The 26,536-nt window shown below is 51.3% G+C and overlaps 7 protein-coding genes across 7 annotated transcripts; 3 read left to right on the top strand and 4 right to left on the bottom strand.

Moving 5' to 3' along the window:
* Positions 1–1,019: 1,019 nt before the first annotated feature.
* Positions 1,020–3,908, bottom strand: CCOS01_00445 (ATP-dependent DNA helicase PIF1; the record flags this gene model as incomplete). The annotated part of the gene is made up of 7 exons (XM_060448642.1): positions 1,020–1,453; positions 1,536–1,731; positions 1,827–2,145; positions 2,210–2,833; positions 2,890–3,515; positions 3,565–3,593; positions 3,668–3,908. The coding sequence occupies 7 exons, from the start codon at positions 3,906–3,908 to the stop codon at positions 1,020–1,022; spliced, it is 2,469 nt and encodes an 822-aa protein (XP_060320080.1).
* Positions 3,909–4,280: 372 nt separating this feature from the next.
* Positions 4,281–5,850, bottom strand: CCOS01_00444 (uncharacterized protein; the record flags this gene model as incomplete). The annotated part of the gene is made up of 4 exons (XM_060448641.1): positions 4,281–4,548; positions 4,625–5,016; positions 5,101–5,405; positions 5,436–5,850. The coding sequence occupies 4 exons, from the start codon at positions 5,848–5,850 to the stop codon at positions 4,281–4,283; spliced, it is 1,380 nt and encodes a 459-aa protein (XP_060320079.1).
* A 1,003-nt stretch (positions 5,851–6,853) lies between these two features.
* CCOS01_00443 (uncharacterized protein) lies at positions 6,854–8,412 on the top strand (the record flags this gene model as incomplete). Its single annotated transcript, XM_060448640.1, has 3 exons — positions 6,854–7,284; positions 7,342–7,876; positions 7,939–8,412. 3 exons carry the CDS (start codon positions 6,854–6,856, stop codon positions 8,410–8,412), a joined length of 1,440 nt encoding a protein of 479 aa, XP_060320078.1.
* A 1,242-nt stretch (positions 8,413–9,654) lies between these two features.
* CCOS01_00442 (uncharacterized protein) lies at positions 9,655–10,728 on the bottom strand (the record flags this gene model as incomplete). The annotated part of the gene is made up of 2 exons (XM_060448639.1): positions 9,655–10,503; positions 10,663–10,728. 2 exons carry the CDS (start codon positions 10,726–10,728, stop codon positions 9,655–9,657), a joined length of 915 nt encoding a protein of 304 aa, XP_060320077.1.
* Positions 10,729–18,215: 7,487 nt separating this feature from the next.
* CCOS01_00441 (CFEM domain-containing protein) lies at positions 18,216–19,679 on the top strand (the record flags this gene model as incomplete). Its single annotated transcript, XM_060448638.1, has 6 exons — positions 18,216–18,267; positions 18,328–18,509; positions 18,566–18,670; positions 18,723–19,111; positions 19,169–19,236; positions 19,291–19,679. The coding sequence occupies 6 exons, from the start codon at positions 18,216–18,218 to the stop codon at positions 19,677–19,679; spliced, it is 1,185 nt and encodes a 394-aa protein (XP_060320076.1).
* A 208-nt stretch (positions 19,680–19,887) lies between these two features.
* Positions 19,888–22,401, bottom strand: CCOS01_00440 (peptidase family M28; the record flags this gene model as incomplete). The annotated part of the gene is made up of 7 exons (XM_060448637.1): positions 19,888–20,437; positions 20,493–20,545; positions 20,600–20,921; positions 20,985–21,501; positions 21,575–21,662; positions 21,712–21,829; positions 21,890–22,401. 7 exons carry the CDS (start codon positions 22,399–22,401, stop codon positions 19,888–19,890), a joined length of 2,160 nt encoding a protein of 719 aa, XP_060320075.1.
* Positions 22,402–23,936: 1,535 nt separating this feature from the next.
* CCOS01_00439 (peptidase family M13) lies at positions 23,937–26,419 on the top strand (the record flags this gene model as incomplete). The annotated part of the gene is made up of 5 exons (XM_060448636.1): positions 23,937–24,099; positions 24,152–24,420; positions 24,470–24,979; positions 25,035–25,316; positions 25,367–26,419. 5 exons carry the CDS (start codon positions 23,937–23,939, stop codon positions 26,417–26,419), a joined length of 2,277 nt encoding a protein of 758 aa, XP_060320074.1.
* Positions 26,420–26,536: the final 117 nt, after the last annotated feature.

Below are 26,536 nucleotides of genomic sequence, written 5' to 3'. Positions count from 1 at the left end.
GAGAGCAGAGCCCGGCTACCCGGGCGACCATCGGGGCAACACTGTGCCTCACCGGTTGTCTTGAACGACAAACGAGCTGCGTGCGCATGGGTCTTATGGTGTGTTACTCAATGATTTCTTGAATGCCATTCGTCCACGTCCCTTCCCCTTCGTGTCACCTAGGTCAGTGAGGAAGAGGGGGTGATCAAGCAGGCTGGCCGTTTGAGAGGAAACAAGGCAAGGCTACCTACCTTAGCTATAACTACCACCGGCCAGAAACTTGAGGCACCCGCATCGCCGCTGCAGTTGCTTTTCGTACGCTCGCGCAAAATCGATTCGTTGCCTTACTAACTATAGGGAACGTGTTGCGTCTGTGTTGGTTGCCTGTGCAGATGATGCGACGCTCCAGAAACGAAAGTACGCTGGCTATTTCCTTTTCACTAAACGAGGTCATGACTCCTATCTTGAAGAGAGTGTTATCGTTCCTGTAAGTGTATGGCAACAAGCCATGGCGACCACTACGGGTATCTTCAAAATGGGTAGAAAGTGAGGATTGTCTCCCCAGATAGCTTTCTAGGTAAGTATATTCCAGACTGAGGGATGGGTCAGCAGCTTACTTACCTTATGTCATCCGCTGCTACGAGCTTCCCAGGCTTCTTGAGTGTTCCTACGTTCGAGGGGACGCGTCCATCGTCAATCAGCCTCGCATCGGTTGAGGGCACGACAGTATTGACTACAACGCCGAGATAACTCCCGCTTATATCGCTAATGCCCTCGTTGCCGTCGAGCCACCCGCCTCGGCTGTTTAAGTTGGTATCCTACAGAATATGACAAAGCCTCCCTACGCCAACAGAAAGCATCGCTACCAAACCTAGAAGACAAAGAACCTGTCAAGCGGTTCAAACGCTCTCTCTCTCTCTATCCCTTCAACAGCTAACTCAGCTCCAAAAGAGCCGGGATTTGATCTTACTTCCTCCGCTCTCATCCCCCAGCGATGTTCAAAACCTATCTCACACCGCCCGTGCCTTTCAAAGGAGTGGCTAATCATTCGCCTGGTCTGCCGCGGCCGCTGCCGCTGTCGAAGCCGGGGCAGGGGCCGCTGCCGCCCGGCGCTCCGCCTCCATCATGAATCTGCTCACCTCGGGGTCCAGCGGCAGTGTACTCCTCATCGTTAACTTGTTTCCGATGACCTTGAGACCGCTTAGAGATCGCGCGCGGCTCAGGGCCACATAGGTCTGCCTTCCACACCAGACGTTCTGGAGGTGAACGCTGACACGGTCGAGCGACAGGCTTTGGCTCTTGTGAATGGTCATGGCCCAGCCCGGGACTAGAGGGATCTGTGTGCGCGCCGAGTATGACTTCAGGACCTTTTTGTACCCGTTTTCGGTGGGAATGACCTCTGTTTCGATGTCGTCCATGTCGCAGTAGGGGAGGATGACGCGATTTTGGCCGTTTGCGAATATGATTACAGGGACTGTGCAGCGGAGAAGGAGGGACGAAGGTTAGCGGTTCGTGGCTACAACTCTTTGATTGACCCGGGACACGGGAGAACTCACAACCCTTGGCACCCGAGGGACCATTAATGTAGTTGGTCATCTGTTCGTATCTCGCGCATGCGATCTGAAAGCCGTAGGTGTCCCCTTTGTAGTTCCCCTTTTCAGGCATCTTGGGCTTGTTGCATTCGTCCAACTTCCGTATGAAGCGGACGAGCTTGCCCTGGCTGCCGTTGCAGAAACCATTCTCGACGTCGAGCTGCGAGTTTTTCACTAGCGCGTTACTCTAGGTAACCTTGGAACAGGGTGTGCGATAGCGCAGCGAGAGGGGAGAGGGGAGAGGGGAGAACTCACGTTAGCCAGCAGCACAACCGGCATGCCAGCCTTGAGTTTCAGCTGCTTGTCGAATCGGTTCTTTCGGTCTTCGCCGAGGTTTTTCGGGTGGTCCAGGGCATCAAACTGTTCTGGGCGGCTGGGAAGCTTCTTGAGCTCCGAGTCGTTGTAGTCCTTGGCTTTCTCCCTGTGGCCGAACAGGGCTATACCATTCCTGACTTCGCGAGGTTGCAGCAGGACGTTGAGATCGGCGTCGGTTGTGTGACCCAGGCGGATTTTCTGGAGCATCGTTATGAATTTCTCATCGCTTTGCCGATGGATCTTGGTTAGATGGATGTATCTATTCGCCGAGGATGTCAGGTCTGCGTCCTCAATCCGACCATCCAACGGATCATGATACTCACTGAAAATTACAATCTGCCCAGGTCCGCGAGTTGAAGGCCCATTTTTGAGCATCTGGAAATGTAGGGTGCTCTCTGTCTCGAGGACAAAAGTGCAGATTGCGTTCCTTGTCGAAAACCAACTTTCCACACGCCGTCGAAGTTTGGCGGTGCGGGTCGTATGACACCTCCTCAGTGCAGTACTCGAACGGTTGCACGGGGGATAGCTGGCAGAAGTCCCCGACCGCGATGACCTGGATGCCGCCGAACGGTCGCCTCACCGAATCCGCGGTCTGTTTTCTGCAGATAATGCCCCTGCCTGTGGCGAACCTCTCCCGTCGGAGCATTCCGAGAACGTCAGAGAGCCGGTTCAAGAATTCGCCCTCGACCATGCTGATCTCGTCGATGATGAGGACGTCGGTGCTCTCGATGCGGTTAAACACCGAAGGGTAACGCGAGTTTTTGACAAGAGTCTTGAATGTCTCCTTCGGGGCACTGACGTTCCATCCAGCGTAGGAAAACGTTGTCCTGCCATCGATATTAGTGGCGGCCTGGCCCGTAGGCGCGACGAGGTAGACGATCTTTTCTTGGGCGCTTAGGGCCTTGTTGAGGGCCTTCACCAGGACCGATTTGCCGCAGCCGCCAGATCTGAGAGGGTCAGTCGTGACTTAGTTTTCCTCCTCCTTTAGGAATGATGGACCTACCCCGTGATGAAGAGGCTGTGACCTTGCATGGCCAGATCTAGGGCGTGCTGCTGTTCAGGGCATAGGGGAAATTCCGGGGCCGCCTTTGCGACTGCCGGGTCTTTCTCGCCTTCAGGGCGATCATTCTCGCGTTTGATATACTCGTTCGTTTGATCTGAGTAGCCCTTGAGAGGGAAAAACCCCTCCGATTCCCTCGTTACTTCTTCCTCTTCGTCAAAACCCCTCTCCCGTTTGATCGCGGCCTCATGGAAACCATCCTCCTCCCTTTCTATTGCTGCCTGAGGGGAATCATCCTCCTCCTTTTTGATCACGGCCTCGCGAGCATCATCCTTCTCGTCTTTGATGACCACATCGTCATCATCCTCAATCTTGATAGGCGACTCGCGTGAACCACATTGATGGTTTGCTTCGCGTTTGACGGCTTTGGATCGATGGACGTCAAAATAAAACACATCCGAAGGCTCCTGATCGTGCTCCGCCTGCTCCTCCCGGGGCCGCTTGACTGAAGAAGGCGCCGCGGCGGGTGCAGGCGCGGGTACGGTAGACCTACTTTGATGTGCCGGGGAATAATTCATCAAAGAGCCAGCGTCGATCTCGAGAGCAAGCCCAGAGATTAGAAGGTCCATCTAATGTATGTCAGTCTCCTAGTTCACAAATGAGAAGGTCTTCACTCACAGCCACGTTGAAGCTCGAAGCGGTAGTGTCTGGATTGATTGCCGCGTGTTAGCGTGGTGGGGTTGACGAATGACGGACTACACAGCCAAATTCCTGCGCGTACTTTTGTTCTCGCATCCTTCAGTCTGTTTCTTGGTATCGTTCCAATCCGTGAAGATGCCATATTTCCTGCCGTGCGCCCCGGGTCCGCGCAGGTAGTAGACCACGTAGTATTTCGGGGCATGTCCTCTCTTGAGCACGACCGGATTGCGCGAGTCGTTGATGTAGTTTCTCGCGGCCTGCAACGCCTGCTCGGACGCAGGTCGGGGGTTCCCGACCAGCTGATTCCGGGCCGACTTGGCCATGACTGTAAGTGTTGGCGGTACGATGGTCGTCCTCGAAGTTCATCATGAGATTGAGGTACGCGATAAGAGGAGGGAAGTGCCGGAAGCTGGGGGAAGGTTTCAGAGGCTCCACATCGCGGCTTATGTAAGCCATTTCTGGTCGCGCATTGGCCGTCGGGCCTCCATAACGCAGTGAGTTCATTTCCCCTCCAAATCTTTGCTTTTTCAAGATTATCCAAGACTTTTTAAGAGGCGTTTTTCATTCCTTGACGACTCATCGACAATAGGTAGGCCAGGTTCCTAGGAACTTTTCGAGCCCACATATCAGTATTCACCCTCACGAAATGTGACTATCAAAGCCAATCGGTAATTGAGGCGGCAGCATTGCATCGCCTAGGCAGTCGATGTCCAAGCAATCCAGGTTGTCAATACCCCAGCCAAAGCCACATAAAAGGCACCCGCTGTATAAGCAACTCCCCAGTCTCGATACACGGCTTGGGAAACGATAACAAGGAGACCAAAAACCACAGTGCTCCCGACTAGAAGTATCACAGATGGCGTGCTAAAGCTAGTATAGGGCCATTCCACGATTCGGAAGCCGACAAACTCAATGTCTGCCACTGCACGAATCACGGCAGTTTCAACAGGTGGTATGATGTCTCTAGAAACGTTGTCAGTAAGTACCTCGAGTGAGGCCTTTCATCACTCGACAGCAAAGACACTGGAGACCTGCTCACTTTGAGGAATAAATCCATCTATCGTAAAGCACATCATTCCCCACGGCTAGCTCTGGATAGACCAGGAGCATGTCCCAGACTGAAGCCAGCTTGAGCTTTGAAAGCTCTTTCAACCTATCCACATGGATTTGAACGCCGCAACTGCCGAGTTTGGGTGATGTGTAGTCTTCTCCCCATGCCTCGTGAATCATGCTGCCATGCTGGACTGTATCCATTCTTAGGTCATGGTAGCAGCACAACTCGCTCTCGTCGGGATTCGATGGTTCGGTTATGTCATATTTGTAGTTGCTGATCAACTTTTGGAGCGCCTCGATTCTTTCAGCAATGTTGACGATCTGGAACTGCCCCCGGAATGCATCCGGCCTGCAACCATGCCGGCCTACAATTCTCAGCTTTGAAGTTCAAGGTCAGCAACAATCTGGATTATAATTTGGATCTTGAGGTTCTATGTCCGAGACCATAAGAGATCCACTTACATGTACCAGCTCAAGCCTCACAGGGCCAAGCAATCGTTTCCACCGCCGAGTTACCTGCCGCGCGACTCCAGACAATTTAGCCCATAAGCTGATCGAATTTAATGCATCTCCTAGTTTGATGGTGGAGATGACAGCATCCTGTTCTTTGCCCTCGCAGACCAAGACGAACGGGGCATTGGAGAACAGCGGTTCTAGTACGTCGCATATCTCTTCCCTTCGTTGGACAACTGGATTTGGCGGACTGGCCTTCCTCCTGACGATACGCCTACCGGCTCTTTTCTTGCAATCTATAGGCCTATTGACTGCTGAAGATTGAAACGTCGCAGGAGTACTCCTTGATGACTCGGTCGTTCTTGGTGGGTGGTTCGAGGTTCCAGTAGGTCGTCGGTGCTCGGTGAGTCCTGGTGCGGCCTCTACAGAGTGTGAGCGATGTTCAACTGATGGAAGCTCATCGCCAAAATGCCCTATTGGATTTATAATTCGCTGTAGCCACGGGAGTGGAATGATGGTGTTGTGTCCTAACATAACTAGTTTAACTATTTGTTGGCCGGGAAAGATCGAGATGCTGGATGACAAGGTCAAGATAGAGCTCGGGTTCGCGTTGGGAAGATCATGCGACGGTAACAGTTGATTGCGATTCACATGGCGTTCGTTGTGACTTCCACTTTCTTCATCGTGGGCTCTACCTGCATGCTTGCTCGGGATGTAAGCCGCTTGTGGAGGTGGAATTTGTGAACTCGGTGAGCTCATTCTGGATTTCAATGATCGACGCTTATTGTTCGCTATAACTGAGTGTTGTTCAAATGGAGGACAGATAATGGATGTAAATATGTGTGAAACGTGCATCTATATGTCAATTATTATCTCACAGTCAGCCTGGTGAGATGCCTAGTAGTTGTTGGGTTACATTCGAGAGGCGATTGGCGCTTGAACTGAGGCTATGCAATGTAGATCCATCCAGCCTGCCGCGGTCTGGAGCAGACCAAGGGATACTCAAGCAAAACAACATCAAGATAGTCGATTTTGGATCTCGGACTTTACACATGAATGAGACGGCTTTACGCAGATGAGACGCATTCGGGAATAATGGCAGCCTACTAAAGCAAAGGTTTCCGCTTACGAATCGAAGACTATCGGAGTCAAGGTTGCTCCTTGTCAGATCTGGTTCCCGTCGGTAGTTAGCTCAAGCGTTTCTCCGTGTTACATGTGTGCTGAGACGTCAATCAGTCTCTTGATAAGAATCCTCAACAGACAATATTTCAACGTCGCCATGCTTCTCCTAACGTTTTCAACAATCACCATGTGTTGCAAAGCATCCATTTACAACAGGAAAGCCTTTTACATAAGCAAAATCTCATGGGCTGAGACGCGCATACACGAGCTGACATGCAGCATACCCGACCTGCAGGTTCTCGTGGGGACGGGGCGACGGGGCGAGAATGCTATGCAGCCACACCGGGGAAGGCCCAGGAACGAGAAAGAATCGATGCACGTATTACCCAGTAGCTGAAATCACCTAACGACGATCATGAAGTGAGGTAAATTAAGCTCACCTATGAATTGGAACCCCAGCTCGGGAGGAAGACTCGGCGCAGGTCATGTGGGAAGGTGAGAACACCTATGATCAGATTGCCAAGACTCTGGCGTGATGTAGAGGTCTTCGTAAGAGAACTATAAGTGATCAAGTTTCCCCGGCTGAGGCAACGTCAGCCAATGTTGTAATAGGTGATGGAAGACTCGAGAACCCGTCAAAATGCATCTCGTTATAGCTCTGCTAGTTCAAGCGACTCTAGCCCTCAGCGCACCCCTCGACGACCTCACAGCCTGCCTCCGCACCGCTTCCGTGCCCATCGCATCCTCAGCCCCAACGCCATACAACCTCCGTGTCCCCGTTAAGCCACTTCTCGTCGCCGTGCCGACCACAAATGCCCAAATCGCCTCCGCGGTAACATGCGGTTCCAAGAGCGGTGTCAGGGTCAGCGCAAAGAGCGGCGGACACAGCTACATCTCGACTGGGTACGGCGGCGAAGATGGACATCTTGTGATTAACCTAGACCGCATGTACAGCGTGACTGTCGCGAGCGACGGGACGGCCAAGGTCCAGGCTGGTGCGCGGTTGGGGCACGTAGCCACGGAGCTGTACAATCAGGGGAAGAGGGCGATATCGCATGGAACTTGCCCAGCGTGAGCGTCAATCTGAATGATCAACGATACTTGGAGCTTGGCTTACGCGTATCTCAGTGTTGGTGTGAGCGGCCACGCCCTCCACGGAGGTCATGGCATGGTCTCCCATACCTACGGCCTCGCAACAGACTGGATCAAAGCGGCGACAGTCGTCCTCGCCAACGGCACAATCACGCGCTGTTCAGCGACGGAGCGTCCCAACCTCTTCTGGTCCATCCGCGGTGCGGGCTCCTCCATGGTCATCGTCGCAGAACTGGAATTTAACACCTTTGTCGCGCCGGAGAAGGTGACATATTTCGATATAGATCTTGTCTGGGATACGGCGAAGCTGCCACAGGTTCTTCTGGACACGCAGGAATTCGCAAAGACTATGCCGGCGGAGCTGACGATGTCGACGACGTTTAACAACGACGGAAGTTATCTGAACGGCGCGTATATTGGCGATGATGCGGGCTTTCGCGCGGCGGTGCAACCTTTGCTTGCAAAGATTGGTGCGAAAGTGTCTAGTTCCAAGACTGTTGGATGGATCGACTTTATCAAGCACTATGCGGGTGTGACGGATATTGACGTGACGACGGCAACATACAACGAGGTAACTTGCACCTTGCACACCGAAGCTGCAAAAGGGGGGAGACCTACTAACGCGGTCAACAGCACGACAACTCCTACGCGTCAAGCCTCACAACACCCGCGCTTACAAAAACGACCTTCCAATCCCTCGTTGACGCCATTGCTAAGAACGGCCTCACCGCAACCCGGTCCTGGTACATGCACATGAACTTCCACGGGGGCGCAAACTCAGCCGTGGCGCGGCCCAAGACCAACGATACCGCCTACGTCCACCGCGACAAGATGCTTCTCTTCCAGCTCAAGGATGGCGTCTCGACGAGCCAGACGTATCCCTCCGACGGGTTCGCGCTGCTCCAGGGGTTGAGGCAGAGTATTGCCAAGGGGCTGGGCAGTGATCAGTGGGGGATGTATGCGAACTATCCAGATTCTCAGATCAGTGAGAGCGAGGCGGTGCGGTTGTATTGGGGGAGTAATCTGGATAGGTTGGAGTGGGTCAAGGCTGATTATGATCCGACGAATTTGTTTCGATTCGTGCAGTCTATCAAGCCTGCTGAATAGGACGTAAGCTTGTGTAGCGAGGTATGGGTAATTGAATGGGGGAGAGCGGGTGTCGCGAAGAAGTTCCTAGGAACGGCATCTCTTGGATGAGATAAATGGGAACCTTGCCTGATTGATATGGTATTATCCAGTAAAGCATACAAACTTCAATCTCACTCCTTCAATCGAGAGCATGGCGGTGAAGCAAACGAATAAATAGTCAATATGTCGTGCTAGGATCGAGAGGGAGTATGAAAGTCGAAGGCTGGACAAGAAGTGCCAGCAGAAAAAGAAAGAAAACAGAAAAGGCACACATGCATATACTTGGCACATGTAGGTATGAAAGATGGCAAGTATATAGCTCAGCTTAAAGTAGGCAGTGACGAGGGCATGGCTTCGTAGCCTTTTACGTTATAAGATTACATGTACAGATAGGTAACAATTACTCGAAGGGTGTCGCTCTAGGATGCACCATTCGTCATTGCCATGATTCAAGATTCATGGGTTCGCTCAAGCCATGCTTGGCACAGTCGCGCGGTAGCCCAGGACGCGATGAGTCCACAAGCTGCTTCGGCGCGGTGTCTTTGACAACTCGAACAGGTACACCGCCGAAACGCAACGAGTGAAGGTCGTCGACTGCTTCCTGAGCGCTTCCGGAGCGATCGCAGGATGAAGCACAATGCAAGCTTCCTCAATCCCGAAGACTCTCCACAGTAAACAATACAACTAATCGATCTTCGATTGGTATGTTGCTTGAAGAGCATTCAGGCACATAGAGACAGAGAAAGACAAGGGTATCAAATTCGAGCGAAGCATGTCTGCCCAAGTGTCGCGGAGGGCGTCTTTCTCAAACGCGATCAGTCAGTCTGCCGTGTAGCTCGTGAGACTGCCCTCAGCTTGTGCGGTCTATCCTCGGTCTCTGTTATTGGCCGTGTTTATGTGCCAAGCAGTGTCGAGCGCACTTGTTAGGTCTGCCTACAAGGCCCGTCGATGGATACTACCGAGTGAGGAATAAACTTTCGCCAGTCGCACTCGGCCGGTTCCATCAGCTTTAGAGCAGATAGACTGACGGTATCAAGGCGCAGCCGAGGCCCTTGGAGCTGCGTCTTCGAATAGCCACACGCGTTGTTGTTGCGCGGGATACCCATACCAACGACAAAAATAACTGAGTAGAGTTGCACAGATAGCACACAAGGTGCCATGGGTCAACGACACAGGAGCCGTGGCCTGTCGCGAGCTGGTTGATCATTTGAGCTGGCCTCATCATCGATGGTCGAGCATTCGGAAGACAGACGTGTTTCTGACAAAACATTCTTCATCCTGGACGCCGCAGCCCAAAGCCAGTCGAGTAGCCCGATCGTCGCCGTGTCCTTGCATATCGGCAATGATGCGTGCAGCAGCATTACAAGACATTTCCAGCGGCGAGGCAGCTGGTGGGAGCTGCTGATGGGATTCCAAGGGACGGGGAGGTGTCTCACTACGACGATGATAGGGATGCGGGCTCCTGGACGGTTCCGAGACAGTGTTGGGTGCCGAGCCAGTTTGGGAGGAGCGATTGAGACTAGCGTCGGCGAGCACGGCGAGCCTGTCTAGATGGGAAGCTTGTTGGACATCTGGAGTTGGAGTAAGGGTGAGCACCGGCGGGAGCAGCGAGTCTCCGAATTTCCTCTTGGATGCGAGGTGCTCGTTCTCCGTCTCAGACGAGAAGCTCGCCTTGCCAAAGTGTTCTTGTAGCGGAGGCAATTGGGTCGGTGATGGCTCGAGGAGGATGGGTGTATTGAGGATGGGAGCGAGTGTCGTTATGTTTGACGCACTAGGCGAGCCCTTGCTACCTTCGTCATCGAATGATCGCAAGTGTGCGTCCACCTCTCCATTCGATACGCCTTTGCTGACGAGCAGGGCGCGCAGACGAGTATTCTCGGTCGCGAGTCGTGAGTTCTCAAAGGCGACGTCTCGAGCAGCCTTTTGCATCTGCAAAGAGGCCTGAGTCCCCCGCTTCTCGTAGTCCTGGACCTTACGCTGCAACTCGTCGACAAACTCTTTGTGGCGGGCGCGTGATCGTCGTTGATTATCGCGTATTCGAATGGCATTCGCGGACTTGTCGGTCTGGAGCTGTTGCTCGAGTAAGAAGTCAGTTTTCGTCGTCGAGAGAGAAGAGATGAAATTTTAGCTGAAGTCCAAAGAAGTTTTTTTTTTTTCCTGGCATGTCACCCGGACCCCGGTAAGGGAACGGGAATCACACAGAAAAGAGGTTCGACCCCATCGACTTACTCGACCACGTTTAGCCCTCTTAGCTTGAGGACCGAAAAGATCTTGATAATCTTGCTCCGAAGACATGGTGTTGACTGTTGGTCTGTTCCATCCGAAGATCCCGGGAGGGTATGGACGCGGAGACGAACATTCGGTGGGCGGTGAGGCAGGTTTAGAAAAACAACCTGCTGTGATTTTTTTTTCGTGGTGGTTGGACGGTCGGGGGGTGGGAGGTGGTGACAAACACCATGGGAAAAAAAAGGAACAAAAAAAAAAAAAAGAACCAACCCGCGTCGGCCAGCAAACCCGCTCGTTCTGGTCTGCCGATGACTAATATCACCAGCCAGCCAATCCGCGCCTACTTGTCTGAGTTTTCCGTAGGCGCTAAAATCTGATTGGCAAATCAGACGGGCTTCATGTGTATCCACAGCGGGTCTAGTGGGAGCCCAAGCTCCATGGCCCCAAACATGGCATTTCTCACTTTTCACTCTCACTCTCACTCTCAGCTTCCCAGTGAGTCTCACTCTCACTCTCACTCTCCTGCCCTCCCGTGGCTGGGCTAGTATGTCTCTCGGTGCAACCTCCGACCACTCATAATCAAGGATGGCAGCCACTGCACTGTCTCGTTGGAGTAATCCATGACGGAAGAGTCCAAACAGACACTCGAGAATGTCCCGGGCATTCTGAGACCGAAACCGCTGTGTCACGTTGCTGTTGCGCGCTCTGGATTCACGAATAATTCGAAAAGGCCTGACCCCATGCCTGCTAGTGCGGGAAGCTAGGTATTTCACTTTTTTACCCTCCCTTTTGCCCTAGCAATTCTTGAATGTCACTGGGGGCATGCTAGTCACGCTCCTCTTACGACATCCCATGGGTCCACCTAGGTATCTCGTCTCCATATGCGCGCCGAGTTGCAAGGATTCATCGTGTGGAGTTCAGGGTCTCGTTCTACGGATAGAGCTGGCTACCGTGAGTGGAACCATTCTATCCATGAATGAGTTTGGTCAACTCATCCTGTTACGGGGAATAAGTGAGTGATAACCAAACCGAAGATGCAACCAGTGACACGGGCTCGCCATCTAAGGGAGTCGGGTCTCGAACTATTTCTTCGTGGGTTAAATGGGAAACTTGGCGGGAGCTGCATTCTTTGGGTCCTTCCACCCAAGCCCCCTGCTCACAGCTCAGTAGGGCTGGTCTCCTCTCCCGGCGACAGTCTCCCTTGAATACATGTGTCCAACAAACAGTGACTTGTTTCTAATTCAGAACAATCGTCGAGTACATCAGCAATCCGCGGGCCAAATTCCCAAGCTCAACAGCCCCCAAAAGGCGCTCAGACAGCACTCGGGTACGTGGGCAGTGCTCGTTTACCGGCAGGCTGGGAAGGGATGGACGCAAAAATGGGCCCAGATTTGTTACAACAACAATCATCCTCCCAACTGAGACAATCTCGAGGGATTATTTTCACCTTCGAACACCCCCCAGCATTTCTGGGCAATCAAGATAGAAATGGCATGAAGGATCTACAACCGCTGGCGTAGTAAGTTTCAGTGATTGGCGCTTTGGGGCCGTGAGTTCGATGCTGTCAACCTGACCAGACCGTCTGATACCAAAGGTTTCGTGAATAGAAGACCCTTGATTGCAGCTCCCATAGATGGCGCCAAAGCGTGTAAGTCGCAACGTCCCACTAGATAACATAAGACTTTACATGGAACCAGAAGATTGAAGGCGTAACCGTTCCGCTTCGACTTGAAGCAATGAGAAATTCATACACACGTGCCCTTAAAAGTCAAGTGGTCTGTTACATGTCTACGAGGCAACCGCCGATGGTGCGTCCGCTTGACTAATACATGTCGCTAGTCCCTTGCTTTTGTTGCAACAGCCATTGGTGCTCATGAGACTACGGTCGTGGTCGACGAGTAAAGCTAAGGTATGCCAACCTGAAGTTGATCCAACTATGAGCAAACAATGTCTATCAAACTATACATTGTCAGAGTCCTTTTCTTACCTTAATCAAAGGGTTTTGAACGATACCTTCCTACATAGACAGAGATATAGTGGGAGTGGAGGCAATAAAACTTTGTCTTATCCCACCGTTTGTTGATTGAGAGCTTATGTAGCACAAGGTCTTGCAGATTCTTCAGTCTTTGTCCGCCCGAGACACCAAGCCTCGGCCTTTCGGGACACCTGGAATAAATCACGGTCTGGGGTGGCGCCAGAATCTTGACTGAGACTATCAAAGAATACACGTAAGCTTCCCGCTCACCCAGTCGCAATGCGTATCCGAGGCCGTAAGCTGCCATTAGATATTGAATCGAATTCGCGGACGACCTACTGGCACATATGAAGAAAGGTGTACACCTACATCAGGGTTACAGTCGATTTTGTGCAAAGAGATAAGGTCCAGTCGAGATGGTGCACGAGGGTTAGTGCGCCGATTCTGCCATTGCAGAGCTAATAACAGGACTTAGTATGACAGTCAGTGGCGTTTCCTTACTAAGCAGCGGTTGAAGTCGTCTAAAGTTTTGGTATACATGTCAGTAGGGAAACCTCTCGGCCTGTACGAAGCTCAGCAAACGTATGTTGAATTACGTAGGACTCTTATATGGAAGAAGGAATAAATGGAAAGCCCATCAATTCCTTCTATCATTTGCCAATCATTACAGTATGACTGACGGCAAACGACATGCTCGTGAAAGTCTTTGGCTCGCCCCTCCGCGGATACAACACACCATGAAATTCTATTAAACACAAAATAAAGCAGAATGACAACAAAACATGCACATTTTGAATGAACGTCATGCGATCACTAAAACTAAATTATTTTCAGAAGATTTCTCCTAAAAGTTCGGGCTAAGGGGTTGAACCCTGGCCCTATGAAAATCCCACCCCCCCTAAGGGGTTTTCTGCTCTGTATTTAAACGCTCGGCTATGGCGTTCGCGGGGCGTCCCCCAGGGCTGGTACACATTGAGAAAAAAGGTGTAAATAGAGATGTTGGATGAGCCCTGTGTGGTTGCCATCCAGGTGAAAGAGGCCATAGTTCTGACGGCTTGGATGTTGGGATGAAAAGGGGGACCCACCCAGAACTCAACTATGTCAATACAGCCGTTTAATTACACACTTGACCCTCCAGAATATTCTAAGAAAAGAAAAAAAGATCAATAAGGAGAGTGATTTGCGCTTTGTAGACAGCCTTTAGCCCCTGTCATCCAGCTGCGTTCCTTTAGGGGCACTTACCTGAAGGTAGAAATGGATGGGCTTTGACGATTTCCTCCTTCCTTCACAGTGCAAACGTACTTACTTTGATATGATTATTGGACTCACCGCCGGTTGATAGGTTGCTCTGTTGACGTGTAAATCATTGAATTTACTTCGGCTGACATAGTGCCTATGTCTTCGGCGACATCACTAGGACGTGCTTCGATGTACACTATGTGAGTGTGGTAATGGTGAAAAAGGGGCAATTACGAGGGAGGTCGTGTCCCGTCGTATTTAGTCTCTTTTCTGCCTTTGCTGATGGCTCGGGTAACTCTCGGTAAAGCGTTTTATTATATACCTTATCACAGGTAAACAGGCTCTATATTATATCCAAACCCCTCGCACATTGGGAGACGTGTTTATAGCACGAATCAAGACGAGGTAGTGTTGGCGGTTCTAACGAAATTATGGAGTGCTGCAATCGACACACAACTATTTATAGGGGTCAATATGATATCAATTTGACTGCGTTGGAAAGGCCGGTTACTTGGGGGGGGGGGGGGGTTATCAAGCGACCTGAACTGGTAGAAAGATTGAGCTCTCAGTGAGCCCGCTAAGCGGTGATGACTTCGTTCTCCATGCCCCAGCCCTACTGAAGCTTTTGTATTAGTCCCCGAGGTTATTGAGCGAACTCCGGAGATGACAACACACACACACACACACTCGAGTCGTCGTTTAGTTGCTATATCTATCTGAGATACTTACTTACTAAGTACCTATCATAAGGTCTTGGGATATAAGTATCGTCGTTGTGAATGGTGGAAAGCTGGACTGCGGCTTAAAATTAGTCACGAATTGAAAGATAATTTTATGTGTAGCATCGTCTTACCAAGGCAATTAGGGCTGGAACCTTTATGACCTCTAACACTTTGTTCCTTCTCACATGAGTATCGTATGAACTTGATGTATGTCTTGGGGCGTGAACATTTATGTCAGCTGCGCAAGTTTAAGAAACGAATTGTGCCAAGGAAGGTGATCACCTTGGATGAGTCAAAAAGCCATTACCATACTAGTAAGGTAGCCTACGGATCGAGCCTGTCAATGGAGCAACATTCAGGCTACTCAAGGCTTGAAGCGTGACTGAAATCATCACACTAACACCCCTCGTTAGCTGGTAGTTTGAGGTAAAGGAGGTCAGCAAGATATGATCTTTACGAACTTGATACGATTTACGAAGCAAACAGCCACGACCCAAATCACATTGCACACGAGCGGAAGTGGCCGAAAGACCGGGCTAGACCCCTGCTCTAGTTATTGGTAAGTGGAAAAATCTTCTCTGTCATGAGTTTGATCACTTGATATATCTGTCGAGCTTGGCGACATGGGGGAGCTAGAAGAGGCGCGAGTATCTTCTCCACGATCGTATCGGACAACCGAACATGAGAATTAAACCTTCATCCCGAGACTACAGCCTTTGAGGGTTGCATTAATTATCCAAGTACTCAGCTGAATACAGTCGTCGACCACGGAACCTCCCACAGGCGGACAAAAGCCGGATGGCTAGCCTTATTGAGCTTTGCCTCGATGATATTGGTGGATCGGAGGAGGGCCCGAGTCTTAGAGTCGAAGTCTTCTTTACGGGGAAGGATAGACGCCCAGACCAGGGGGGGCAGCTACAGCCAAAGGAGTAGTGCCACACAGGTTTCCGGATCGAGTTTATACCCCGTCAAGTGTACTGATCAGGGCATAGATAAACCCTGGACACGGGGAGGTGTCATCCAGGCTCGGCTGTTGGCGTTTTAGCCTTCGACCCTTCGCCTGTAGCCTACGCCCATATCTATGGTGGACACGATGATACGTTCAAGTTAATTTGCCCTCTTAGCTCCGGTAGTCCGGATAATGATGGAGGATCAGCAGATGGTTGCTCTTTGTAGCACAAATTCACTCGATGGATGAAGTCAGAACATGAGTTGAAAATAACTTGAGCAATGAAAAGTGTCGATACTATGACCTGCTTGTCATTTGTACGTGATCCTACCGTCCACAGAAACCTTGGAGGAGGTCCGAAAATGGCGGCCCGGAGGTCTAGACACATGTATGAACCATATGGATGACTTGAAGAGGGAGCTGTAACCGGCCAGGGTCTCAGGTTCCACATCTTGTACATGCCTCGTTGCTTGTTCAATGGATGCGTAACGCAGGACGGTTGATCAGATAAGATATTGTCCAGTCCCACGTTCCAGACTCATTATACACACAGGCAAAGTCTAGGCCATGAAGAGCCAGCGAAAAAGTGCCGAAAACGAGGGGAGCCGTTGTCATAAAAAGTGTGACGATGGATGAATTTTACTCCTCGAGGTAGTTCTTCAGCCTGTCAATAATAAGCTCGGTTACACAAAACCGGTCTTCTTGTTGTCGCCCTCAACCCCCCTCAGGAATGCTACATTATCATTGCCGGATGAATGGCACACCTCGGAATCTGCCAAGCGGGTATACACGTTTTCGGTCAAGACTGAGGAGGGGGAAAACAGCTGACGGATGCCGGGTGCGTTTAAGCGTGCCCGGCAGCCATGTACATAGGGACAACGCGCTTGGAAGGGTTTCGTAACTTTCGTTGAAGATTTTCGTGTCTCTGATGAGATCAAATCCATATCCGGTCGCATGGCATCATATTGTTTCCCGGAAACACTTGTCAAAGTCGGAAGTCCGACATCAGGAGACCTTCGAGGTCAGGAAAATGGTCTCGATCCTGAACCCATGGTACGCAAGTTCACAGTCAGCTTACGCTATTGCTTGGGCCCTGCGAGTCGGTCAATTGACAGCACTTGAATCTTCCATCCTAGATGGTGGGCACACTCAAGAAGCTGTACAGCCCGGTTGAGCTGTGGTTGGGATGCCGTGATGGGACCTGCCCTTGAAGTTATCGTCAGTCTAAGTTGAATTCATTTTCCCAGAACTTTGGTTCAACGGCAATTCTTCTCGTTTCTTGACGCCGGCTTTTTCTTGCGTCAAGAGGCTTCGTTGGCATCATCGGCACGTCGCTGGCAAAGGGGAAGAGTGTACTTTCACATCAAAAGAATGGAAGGGCTCGCGTTGCGGTGCCAAGCGCGAGCCATGCCCCGAAACGTGATAATGCCCGGCCCCAACACATTCTTGAAAGGGATGCTCGAGGCCTAGCGGCCGATCCGACATGGAGTCGACAAGCCGCCACAGCCTAAATCGGAGCTAGTTGTGTCTCTGAGCTATGGTCAAGCTCGACTGTGCCTTCGGCATCTACTGAGGCGCAGAATGGGGCGTAGTCGGAAAAGAGAGAGAGAGCGAGAGAGAAAAAGAGGCTTAAAGGCATTTTTGAGCCGCATTCGGTTAAACAACTTCTCATTTTCGCCAACACCAGAACACGGACGGCGAGCCTCCCTCGGCGGTCTTGACATGTGTGCTTGGCCTTTCGATTTCCAGAAGAGGGAAGTCGTCCTCGTGAAGGTTCTCAAACTTTAACTAAGCGAACGACCGACCAATCCACACAGACTTCAGGCCTTTGCCCGGCTCCGATCGTCCCCTCGATTCAGATTCTGGGGCGTTGACCGCACCTCAGCCAGAGAAGTGGAAACCTATCTGCAGGACATCTGTCCGCGGGCATCTGAGACCTTGTCCTTCAGTTCAGGGTTTAGCCGTAAAGTCACACCAGGAAACCATGGCCTTCCCACCCAAGGCAGTCATAGGTCGGATGGAAAACGTGGGATACCGTAGAAAGCGTGTGAGTGAATGACACTTGAACACGCCCACCCCCTCCACCCCCTTCCCCTCCCAGCATCAGGCAGTCTTTCAGATGACGGCCCCAGTGGTCTGGGCCGACTTGTCCGCACCCGGAAGGCTACTTTGCCATCTCCGCCGTGGCTTGCACGACGACGCCCCGTCCTCCCCGGCGGCTGATCCGAGCCGTACCCTCATCCATATTTGTTATCCTTCCCAGGTATTTCCCCCTCTCATGGTTGCACAATTTTCTCTCGTCCCTTCTTCTGCCCAATCTCGTACTGCTGGTCTTCCCGACTTTGGTGTTCACCGGAACGCACCCCCACGAGTCCTTGGACGCCTTCACTTCCGTCATGATTTGATCACAACACCATTTGATACCACAGCGAAAACCATATCATTGTTGCGATGAAGCCATATCTTATTTTACTATCTTTCTTGGCGAGCCTGCCATTAGTGTATGGCCTCTACGATGATGTGCCAGATTGCGCAGTAAGTAATTAGGAACTAAATCTTACTCGAAGGTGCTGACAAGTTACCCAAGTTACCATGCCTATTCGAACCCCTCGACTATACATCATGCCAGTTCAGTAATTCGACATGTCTCTGCGAAGACATGAACTATAACATGGCTGTGATCCATTGCGTTCGGGTCCAGTGCAGCGTGCAGCAAGCTTTGAGTAAGAATATCATGGCTGCTTGTTGTAAGATGCCAGGAGATGCTAACACGGGCCTGCTAGTCACGAAGAATCGAACATGGCAAGACTGCGGATTCGCTTATCATGATGAAGGCGTTTCCATCGCATGGGTTCCGTCATTTCTCTTCGGAATGGTGACACTATTTTTTGCCATGCGACTGGCGACGAAATGGATAGGTTTATCGACTTGGGGGTTGGACGATACGACCATTACCTTTGCATACGTAAGTCTAGCGGAGCGATCCCGAAGTGAGGTCTTCGCTAACCTTTGATTACAAAGGTAATGATGATTGCGTTCTTGGTCGCCACACATCTTGGACGGCAAGAGGGATTCGGAAAAGACATTTGGACGCTCACGGTGGATCAGATTACAAATTTCATCAGGGTAAGTTCGGGAGCCCAACGACATTGAGAACATGACTAACTCGCAACTTCAGGGCTTCTTCGCTTTTGAGATTGTCTACTCTGTGACCCTTGCCGTTATCAAAGCGTCGATACTATTCCTCTACATACGCATCTTCGGAGCACTCACCGAGACTTTCCGCCGAATCTTGTGGGCGACGCACATCTTCAATATTGTTGTGTGCGTCACATTTGTCATTGTCAACTTGAACCAATGCAAACCTCTCAGCTACTTTTGGTTTGGATGGGATGGCAGACATCCCGGTTATTGCATTGACTTGTCGGCCATGGCTCTCTCTCATGCGGCCATCAACATCGCTCTTGATCTCTGGATGCTGGTTTTGCCAGCCACGCAGATCTACAAGCTCAACCTGCAGAAGAGGCAGAAAGCCGGTATTATGTCCATGTTTGGCGTTGGCATCTTGTGAGTCCAGCCACCCTCGTTTGTTACTATGTCTTTCGACTAATCTGCATGTTACAGCATCACTATTGTCAGTGCCGTTCGCTTGCGCAGTGTAGCACAGTTCAACAAATCATGGAACCCAACCTGTAAGTTAACATAACCCTTGATTTTCAAAGTTCTTCTTCCTGACGTATGAATAGACGACTTCTTTGGCCTGGCACTATGGTCCCACATCGAGCTTTGCGTTGGAACAATCGTGGCATGCATGCCAGCAGCCCGAGCTCTCGTCCGACGACTCTTCCCCGAGCTACTCTACGTCACCAATATCTCCACGAATAGAACTTCCACCAGAGCTTCCGGCAACGTCAAGATTGTGTCTCAGGACATTGCGACCATTGCGACGGATGATCTCCCCGAGAGCTCGACAGCGAATTCTACGAAGAAGGACTCGTTCGCTACCCTGACGCCCGACCGGGTTCCGCTAAGGCGATTGACTACGAGCGATAGCTTGTTGCAAATCTCTCCCAGCGATCGTGATCGCTCGTTGTACGGAGACTCACAGAAAGGAAGTAAACTCAGTGATTGGTAAACGTCTATTTGACCACCTGTATTCGTACACGGCATTGTCGGTGTTCATGGGACTGGCGAAGGAGCGCGAAAAGTATCGATAATACCCTGTCTGTACTGCAAAGCAGATTGATGTTCAGATTTCTTTGGAGCGATGTATTGAGATGCAATCCACATTATGTAAGATACTATTAAAAAAACGCAAAACAGAACACACAGATCTATACATTTCAGATGCCAAGAATCTCTGCTGCGCGGGAGATTGCAGATGCGCTCTTCTCTACCCATTCTTGGGCCTGCGTCTCATTGCCAGAGCTCAGACTATCCTGTACGGCGGGAAAGACATCGGCGCCGTAGCCGTTATCGAGACCGGGAGCACTTATGACATTGTGGAATGTCGGGCGTCCAGGGAGACCGCCGGCGCTTGCGAAGCCACGCGAGAAATCTCGGTACTTGCCGTTGATAACGTTGATGAGGACCGTGTCGTTGAAAGCGAGGGCTTGTTTGGCCACTGTGGCGATGCGCTCGGCTGCGGTCTCGAACTCGGTAATCGCGTCGTGGATGGGTGATAGACTTAGGCTGGGATAGTCCCCGGCGACGGTCTCATTGAGATCCTCGTAATGGTTTCGTAGCACGCGTCCGGCATTGGGCAGATCCCAGGGGATAATCACATCATCGGCGATGTGATATGCGACCAAGGTGAGCCACTGGCCCATTACCCGATGAATCTTGAAGCCTGGGTCTCCAAAATTTGCCATCCAGGTATACGAATCGTAGTGTCTACTCTCCATCAGTCATATGCGTCATGAAAATCACGTGAAAGACTTGGCTTTACCCGTGATAATGGTAGACCGGGTCAGTTTTGCCTCCGTCTGATCCGATGTCAATCTTACTTATGTATCAGTCTCAGCTATCTCGTCAGGGGTATCTCAGGAGACTTACAGCACTAATGCCATTGTGGTAAAAGGAAGCATAATCGCTGCCACTTCCCAGAGGAGCAATCTCACCCTCAGTAGTGTTGAACCACATGTCGTACAAGGTTGGTCCAACCCCCCAACCTTCAGGGAAAAGAACCTTCTTCATCATTTCGATGGCGACCGTTTGGATCTCGCCTGACCCAGAAAGAGCAGTTCGGGGGCCCGAAACAGCGACATCAAGGTTCAAATAGGCGACAGCGTTCGTCACGAGCCAAGGCAGATGGCTTTCGACCCATTCAGTCGACCCTTGCAGGCCAAATTCTTCAGCATCCCAAGAGCCCAAGATGCTAGAAGTCGAATCAGTTTTGCTCCCTTGCATGAAGAAAGGAACACAGAAGCAGCATACATACATCGTACGACGGGGCTTCCATCCCTTGTCCAGAAGCTTGCCAAAGGCTTTGGAAAGTTCTATAAGAACTGCAGAGCCCGAGTTTGGATCCGCTGCACCCCCAATAACCCAAGCGTCGCGGTGATTCCCGATAATGAGGACTTCGTCGGGATGGGTTCCATTGATGATACCAATAACATCCCAAGAGGGAGCGACCGTCTGGTTCATGAAATGGACCATATCAAGGGTGGCACCTGGTGTTGGACCGCTGCTGTAAGTGATGTTCGGCAGTGCACCAATCCAGCTGCTGCGGTTGACCTGCTCAGCGGACAAGCCGCTTCCATCAAGAGCGGCGAGCAATGGCACCGCATCCTTCATGCTGATGGGCACAGATGGAATGGTTGGGTTGTAAGGAGTCACATCATTCCTAGGGCCATCCTTCTCTGATGCATATCCGACTGTAGATGGATCACCTGAGTACAGTGAGGAGAAACGGACACTGCCTCTTTGGATCATAGAAGGATTTCTAGCTGGACCATCTAGAGTCATCCAATGTCTTAGTCAAATATGTCTTTGTGGAACCTGACATACGGGGCTCCGTTCTGGACTGACCTGGGTACGCAAGGTAGCCGTTTGCAACGGTAATTTCTCCGTCATCAAGAGGATCGGTGAAAAGAACAGCCCCGATCATGCCGTTGTCCTAAATTGTCAACTTCTTGGAACCGTCCCGCAGAACGAGTGAGACATACCTGTGCATTCTTAACTTTGGTTCCTCTGTAAATCGCACCGTACATGGACAGCGCAATCTTGCCTTCCAATTCGATTCCAGCATCTTTTAGAGCCTGAAAATCTCCGCGTTGTCCGCGACTGCACCCAAAAGTTAGGACCCTTAACAGCGATTATTTCGTGGTTCTGGAGTCAACATACCCGACGTAAACATATTCGGCGCTGATGTTGCCGCTTCCGCTCATGGCATGGTAGGCCGGGATTCGGTTGGGATAGCTAGTAGTAGGATCCTCCTCCAGCATGTCCTCGATTAAACTGACATTGTGGACGCTTCCATCCGGTCTATTCAAAGTCAAGGTAGTCTCAAGAGGAGCAGTATACCAGATCCAATATTCCTCAATGGAAGCATCCCAGCCAGCATCAATCCACTTTTGTTGCGTCCACTCAGCTAGAGTTCGGTTGTGTCCGCCAAGATGATCTCCAGACGTATAGTAGTGAGACCATTCGTCGAGCGATTTGCTATCAAAGGAGTTCACAAGTATAGACTCGTATTCCGTGAGAGAAGGTGGGTAATCCACTGCCATGTCTCGTTTCTTGTAACCATGATCGTGGTGACTGTGACTCTTGATGCGGCGGTTCAGCGCTGCCCAGTCACGCTGACAAGCGTAGACACTTGTGGCCGTCAAGGCCAATGACAGAAGAGTTTGTCGCATAATGGAACTACTACAGTATTCCCTTGATTCCCTTGATGATCTCGAAGATCCAGTGTTCTTAAATGATCAAGTTACTTGACTTTTAAACATGCAGTCTTGAGGATTACCGTATGCTCGTCATATCATGAGCCCCTCTTACAAGGCTCAAAAGTTCCATAAGCATGCAGAATCAAGGCAGAAACCCAGGAAAGACCATTGAGTCTTCTTCGACCAATACCATGAGCCAATCTCACTTGCAAAGCCCGCGTTGTCCGCACCTCATGGTGCCTACGTGACATCGTACGAACTTCCTATCGGGCGTAGCGTTCATGTAATGCAACATGAGCCAGCGGTGAATGAGCCAAATTCAAGCAACGAGACTGCAGCTTATATCTTCGGAGGATTGGCTGGCAGTGAGGGGTAATATGAATTTAGTGATCTCAAGCGTGGGGTAGAGCTTGGCGTACGTAGTCACGCGTATGATGAGTTGGTTGGTATTCTTTCTTGCAAAGATGGCATCGGCCATGTATGCTCGAGAAACCGAAGGGTGAGCTCGGAGTGTTCGGGACGCTTCGAGCCGTTATCGGAAATCTTGAACCGCTGGACTCGATGTTCGATGAATGATTATTGATCCGGAATGTCCGGGATATCCATGATAGCGTGATTCGTGACATCGAATATTCATCCAGTCTAAACAAACAAAGCAACTTAGAGATGTACTTCTTGAAGATGGCTTTCCTCCGTCGAAGGCTAGTCTTTTCTAGTCAGGACTCAGGCCAGAGGCTTCAACTACAAGCCACAACCAAACGCCACACTGGGCCGGCCGAAAAGTCCACCGAGCGCCACGGAGCCTAGTCTATCCAGTCTTTGATGTAAAGATTATGGGTACTCGATCATATGTGAAGATCAGATTACTGTAAAACACTACTGCAGGAACAGACATGCCCTGAGGGAATGAGACACTAGACGCGCAATGGTGGTGCATCGAGGCGGGAGGTGTGAGTTTCAAGCACAATCTACTGCTGAGAGTCCAAGGTGTATAATATCCGGAAAGAAGGGGCTCAACCACGGATTCTGTACTGCGCAAACTGAGTGATCCAGTGAGAAGCTTACCATTCATTAGCCATCATGAGATTCATGAGTGAGTGAGAGATGAGTGAGTGGCCTCAGAAGCCGAGGGTCCAAGTTTGAGCGGAGTTTCCCCGGCGCACGTCCAGTCCCAGGCATCCTAGCTCCATCCCGAGGTACTTAAATTCGCTGCTAATTTTGCACACAGGCGAAGTAGCCTCGGCTAAGTCGTCCCGCCAGCTGCACTCCAGCTGCTTCTCCGCATCAAAGCGTCATCGCCCAGGAGCTCCAGCTCCAAGCTCCCCCCAAAGCTCCGAGAGCTCCATCAGATCTCACGCGATCCACCTCCCATCTGCAACCACCATCCATCCAGTCATTGGATCTCCCCTTATCAACACACACCCATCTCGATTCTCAGCTGGCTGGTTTCGTTAATCGCCTTATCGCCAGAGCTTTATCAATAGGCCCTCATCACGCAATCGCCCGTCATGTCGGAGAAGGCGCCGCTTATCCCAGAGCCGGAGCAGGGCGTGACTTACGGCCGGCCCAAGCGATGCCCGTACGCCCAACGATGCTCTGCGGGAAGAGCTGTGGTCAAGGTCTTCGTCCTGGCTACCGCTGCCGGCTTGCTATACTATAACATCCCTCAAGGTTAGGATCCCTCAGGCGATTTGTTGACAGCTACTAAAGTCTGTTGGTGTAGCCCAGAAACCCATCCACGAAGAGAAGACGCCCGTTTGCATGACACCAGCCTGTGTCCATGCCGCCTCTGAGATTTTGTACAACTTGTCGCCGAACTACAAGGACCTGGACCCATGCAACGACTTTGAGGAGCTTGTCTGCGGAGGATGGAGGGACCGACACGACCTCCGTGCCGACCAAGGCGATGCCTTCACCGGCACGATCATGTCCGAGAACTCGGAGCTGCTGCTTCGTCATATTCTTGAGGCTCCCTACCCAAAGGACTCCCAGGTCAGCACTGTCAAACCATGGCCCACGACCTCTGCTAACCGAATTCTAGCACTCGTACTTCTCGCCCCTCCGTCTCGAATCCACGGACAAGTCCGCCGATGAGCAGAACTTTGACAAGATGAAGGCTGCGTACGATGCTTGTGTTGACGAGGACAAGATCAAGGAGATCGGCGTCGAGCCCCTTATTCAGATTCTAGACGAGATCAAGACAAGCTACCCAGTCGAGGCGGCTGCCTCTGTCGACTCGAGTCCGACCAAAGACACAATTCTGCTTCTATCCAGATACGGAGTAAACGCTTTCGTTGCATCCGGTACTGGTGCGGATGACAGAGACCCCGATACTGTCGTTGTTTCTGTCGCACCTCCATACAGCCTGGGACTTCCCTCAAAGGAGCGATACGAAGATGAGAAGCTCGTTGAGAAGTACCGCGGAGTTGCAGTTGAGGTTCTCGGTAATATTTACCCTGATGGAAACAAGGACAACTTTGCCAAGGTTGTTGATCTCGAGAAGCTTCTAGCAGCCGCCTCTCCTCCCACCGAGGAGCTTGAGGATGTCACTGTGAGTTGAAGGAACATCTCTGTACCAGAATCTGAAGAAACTGACATTCGAGCAGAAAACCTACAACCCAATGCTCATCGACGAGGCATCTGCCCTTGCTCCGGAAATTGAGCTTACGGCATTGATCCATGATCTCGTCCCCGAGGGCTTTGTCGTTGAGCGTGTCATCGTGATGTCACCCAAGTACATGACCGAGTTGTCTACAATTCTTTCCGGGACCGACAAGGAGGTTATCCAGAACTACTTCATTTGGAAGGCTGTCCAGTCCCTTTCTTCCTACGTTGACACCGATGCTCTCAAGCCTTACAAGCGCTTCAAGAATGAGCTCGCTGGGAAGGTAAGCTTGAACTTGTGTATTCGACCAGTATGATACTGATTAATATCTAGGACCCCGAGTCTGCCCCTGAAAGATGGCGCACATGTGTTGGTCACGTCGATGACGGCTTGGGCTGGATTCTCAGCCGTTTCTTCGTTGAGAAGGCCTTCTCGGCAGAGGCAAAGAAGTTCGGCGACACCATCATCACCGACATCAAGACAGGGTTCACTAAGAAGCTCAAGGCCGCTAAGTGGATGGATAAGGAGACAACCACCAAGGCCATGGAGAAGGTTCAGAACATCATCCAGAAGATCGGCTACCCTACGAAGAGCCCCGACATCATGAATCCTCCCAGCCTCAACGACTTTTACAACTCCGTCGACATCAGCCCAGAGACTTTCTTCAAGAACGCACTCGCCGTTCGCAAGTTTGCTGTTGGCTACGAGTGGTCAGCCCTCGGCAAGCCCGTCGACCGAGAGCAGTGGGGCATGACGGTTCCTACCGTCAATGCCTACTACAATCCTCCCGGCAACGAAATCGTTTTCCCGGCGGGCATCATGCAGTTCCCCGTCTTCGACGTCGAAGTCCCTGCCTATATGTCTTACGGTGCCTTTGGCTCTGTCGCTGGCCACGAGCTCAGCCACGCCTTCGACTCCACCGGCCGCCACTATGATCAGAACGGCAACTACACTGACTGGTGGTCCGACGCCACTGTGCAGGCTTTCAAGGACAAAGCTGAATGCTTCGTCGATCAGTATTCCAACTTCTCTGTTCCAGGACCGGATGACAAGCCTCTCCACGTCAACGGACGCCTCACCCTTGGCGAGAACCTTGCGGATGCCGGCGGACTCTCGGCCTCATACCAGGCCTGGAAGCGCCGTGCCCACAAGCACCCCAACAAGGATCTGCCGGGCCTCGAGCACTTCACGCAAGATCAGCTCTTCTTCGTCACGTACTCCAACTGGTGGTGTGGCATGTCTCGGAAGGATACGGCCATCAACCGGATCTATACTGATCCTCATGCGCCCAAGTGGGCCCGTATTCTTGGCACAATGTCCAACAGTCGGGAGTTCAAGGAGAGCTTCCAGTGCAAGGACAAGAAGCCCACTTGCGAGCTGTGGTAAGACGCTTTGAGAGGGACTTTGGATATTAGCCGTCCTCTAAAGAATGGATACGTAGCGTTTGTGTGTATAGTTTGTACGGTAGTCACAGAATGGAAATCACTTGTTGACATAAAAATT

Source organism: Colletotrichum costaricense (assembly GCF_030867565.1).
Source record: "Colletotrichum costaricense strain IMI 309622 chromosome Unknown Scaffold_1.1, whole genome shotgun sequence".
Classification (NCBI taxonomy): Eukaryota; Fungi; Ascomycota; class Sordariomycetes; order Glomerellales; family Glomerellaceae; genus Colletotrichum; species Colletotrichum costaricense.
Note: the sequence above shows the minus strand (reverse complement) of the source record. Positions and strands in the feature narration are given on the sequence as shown.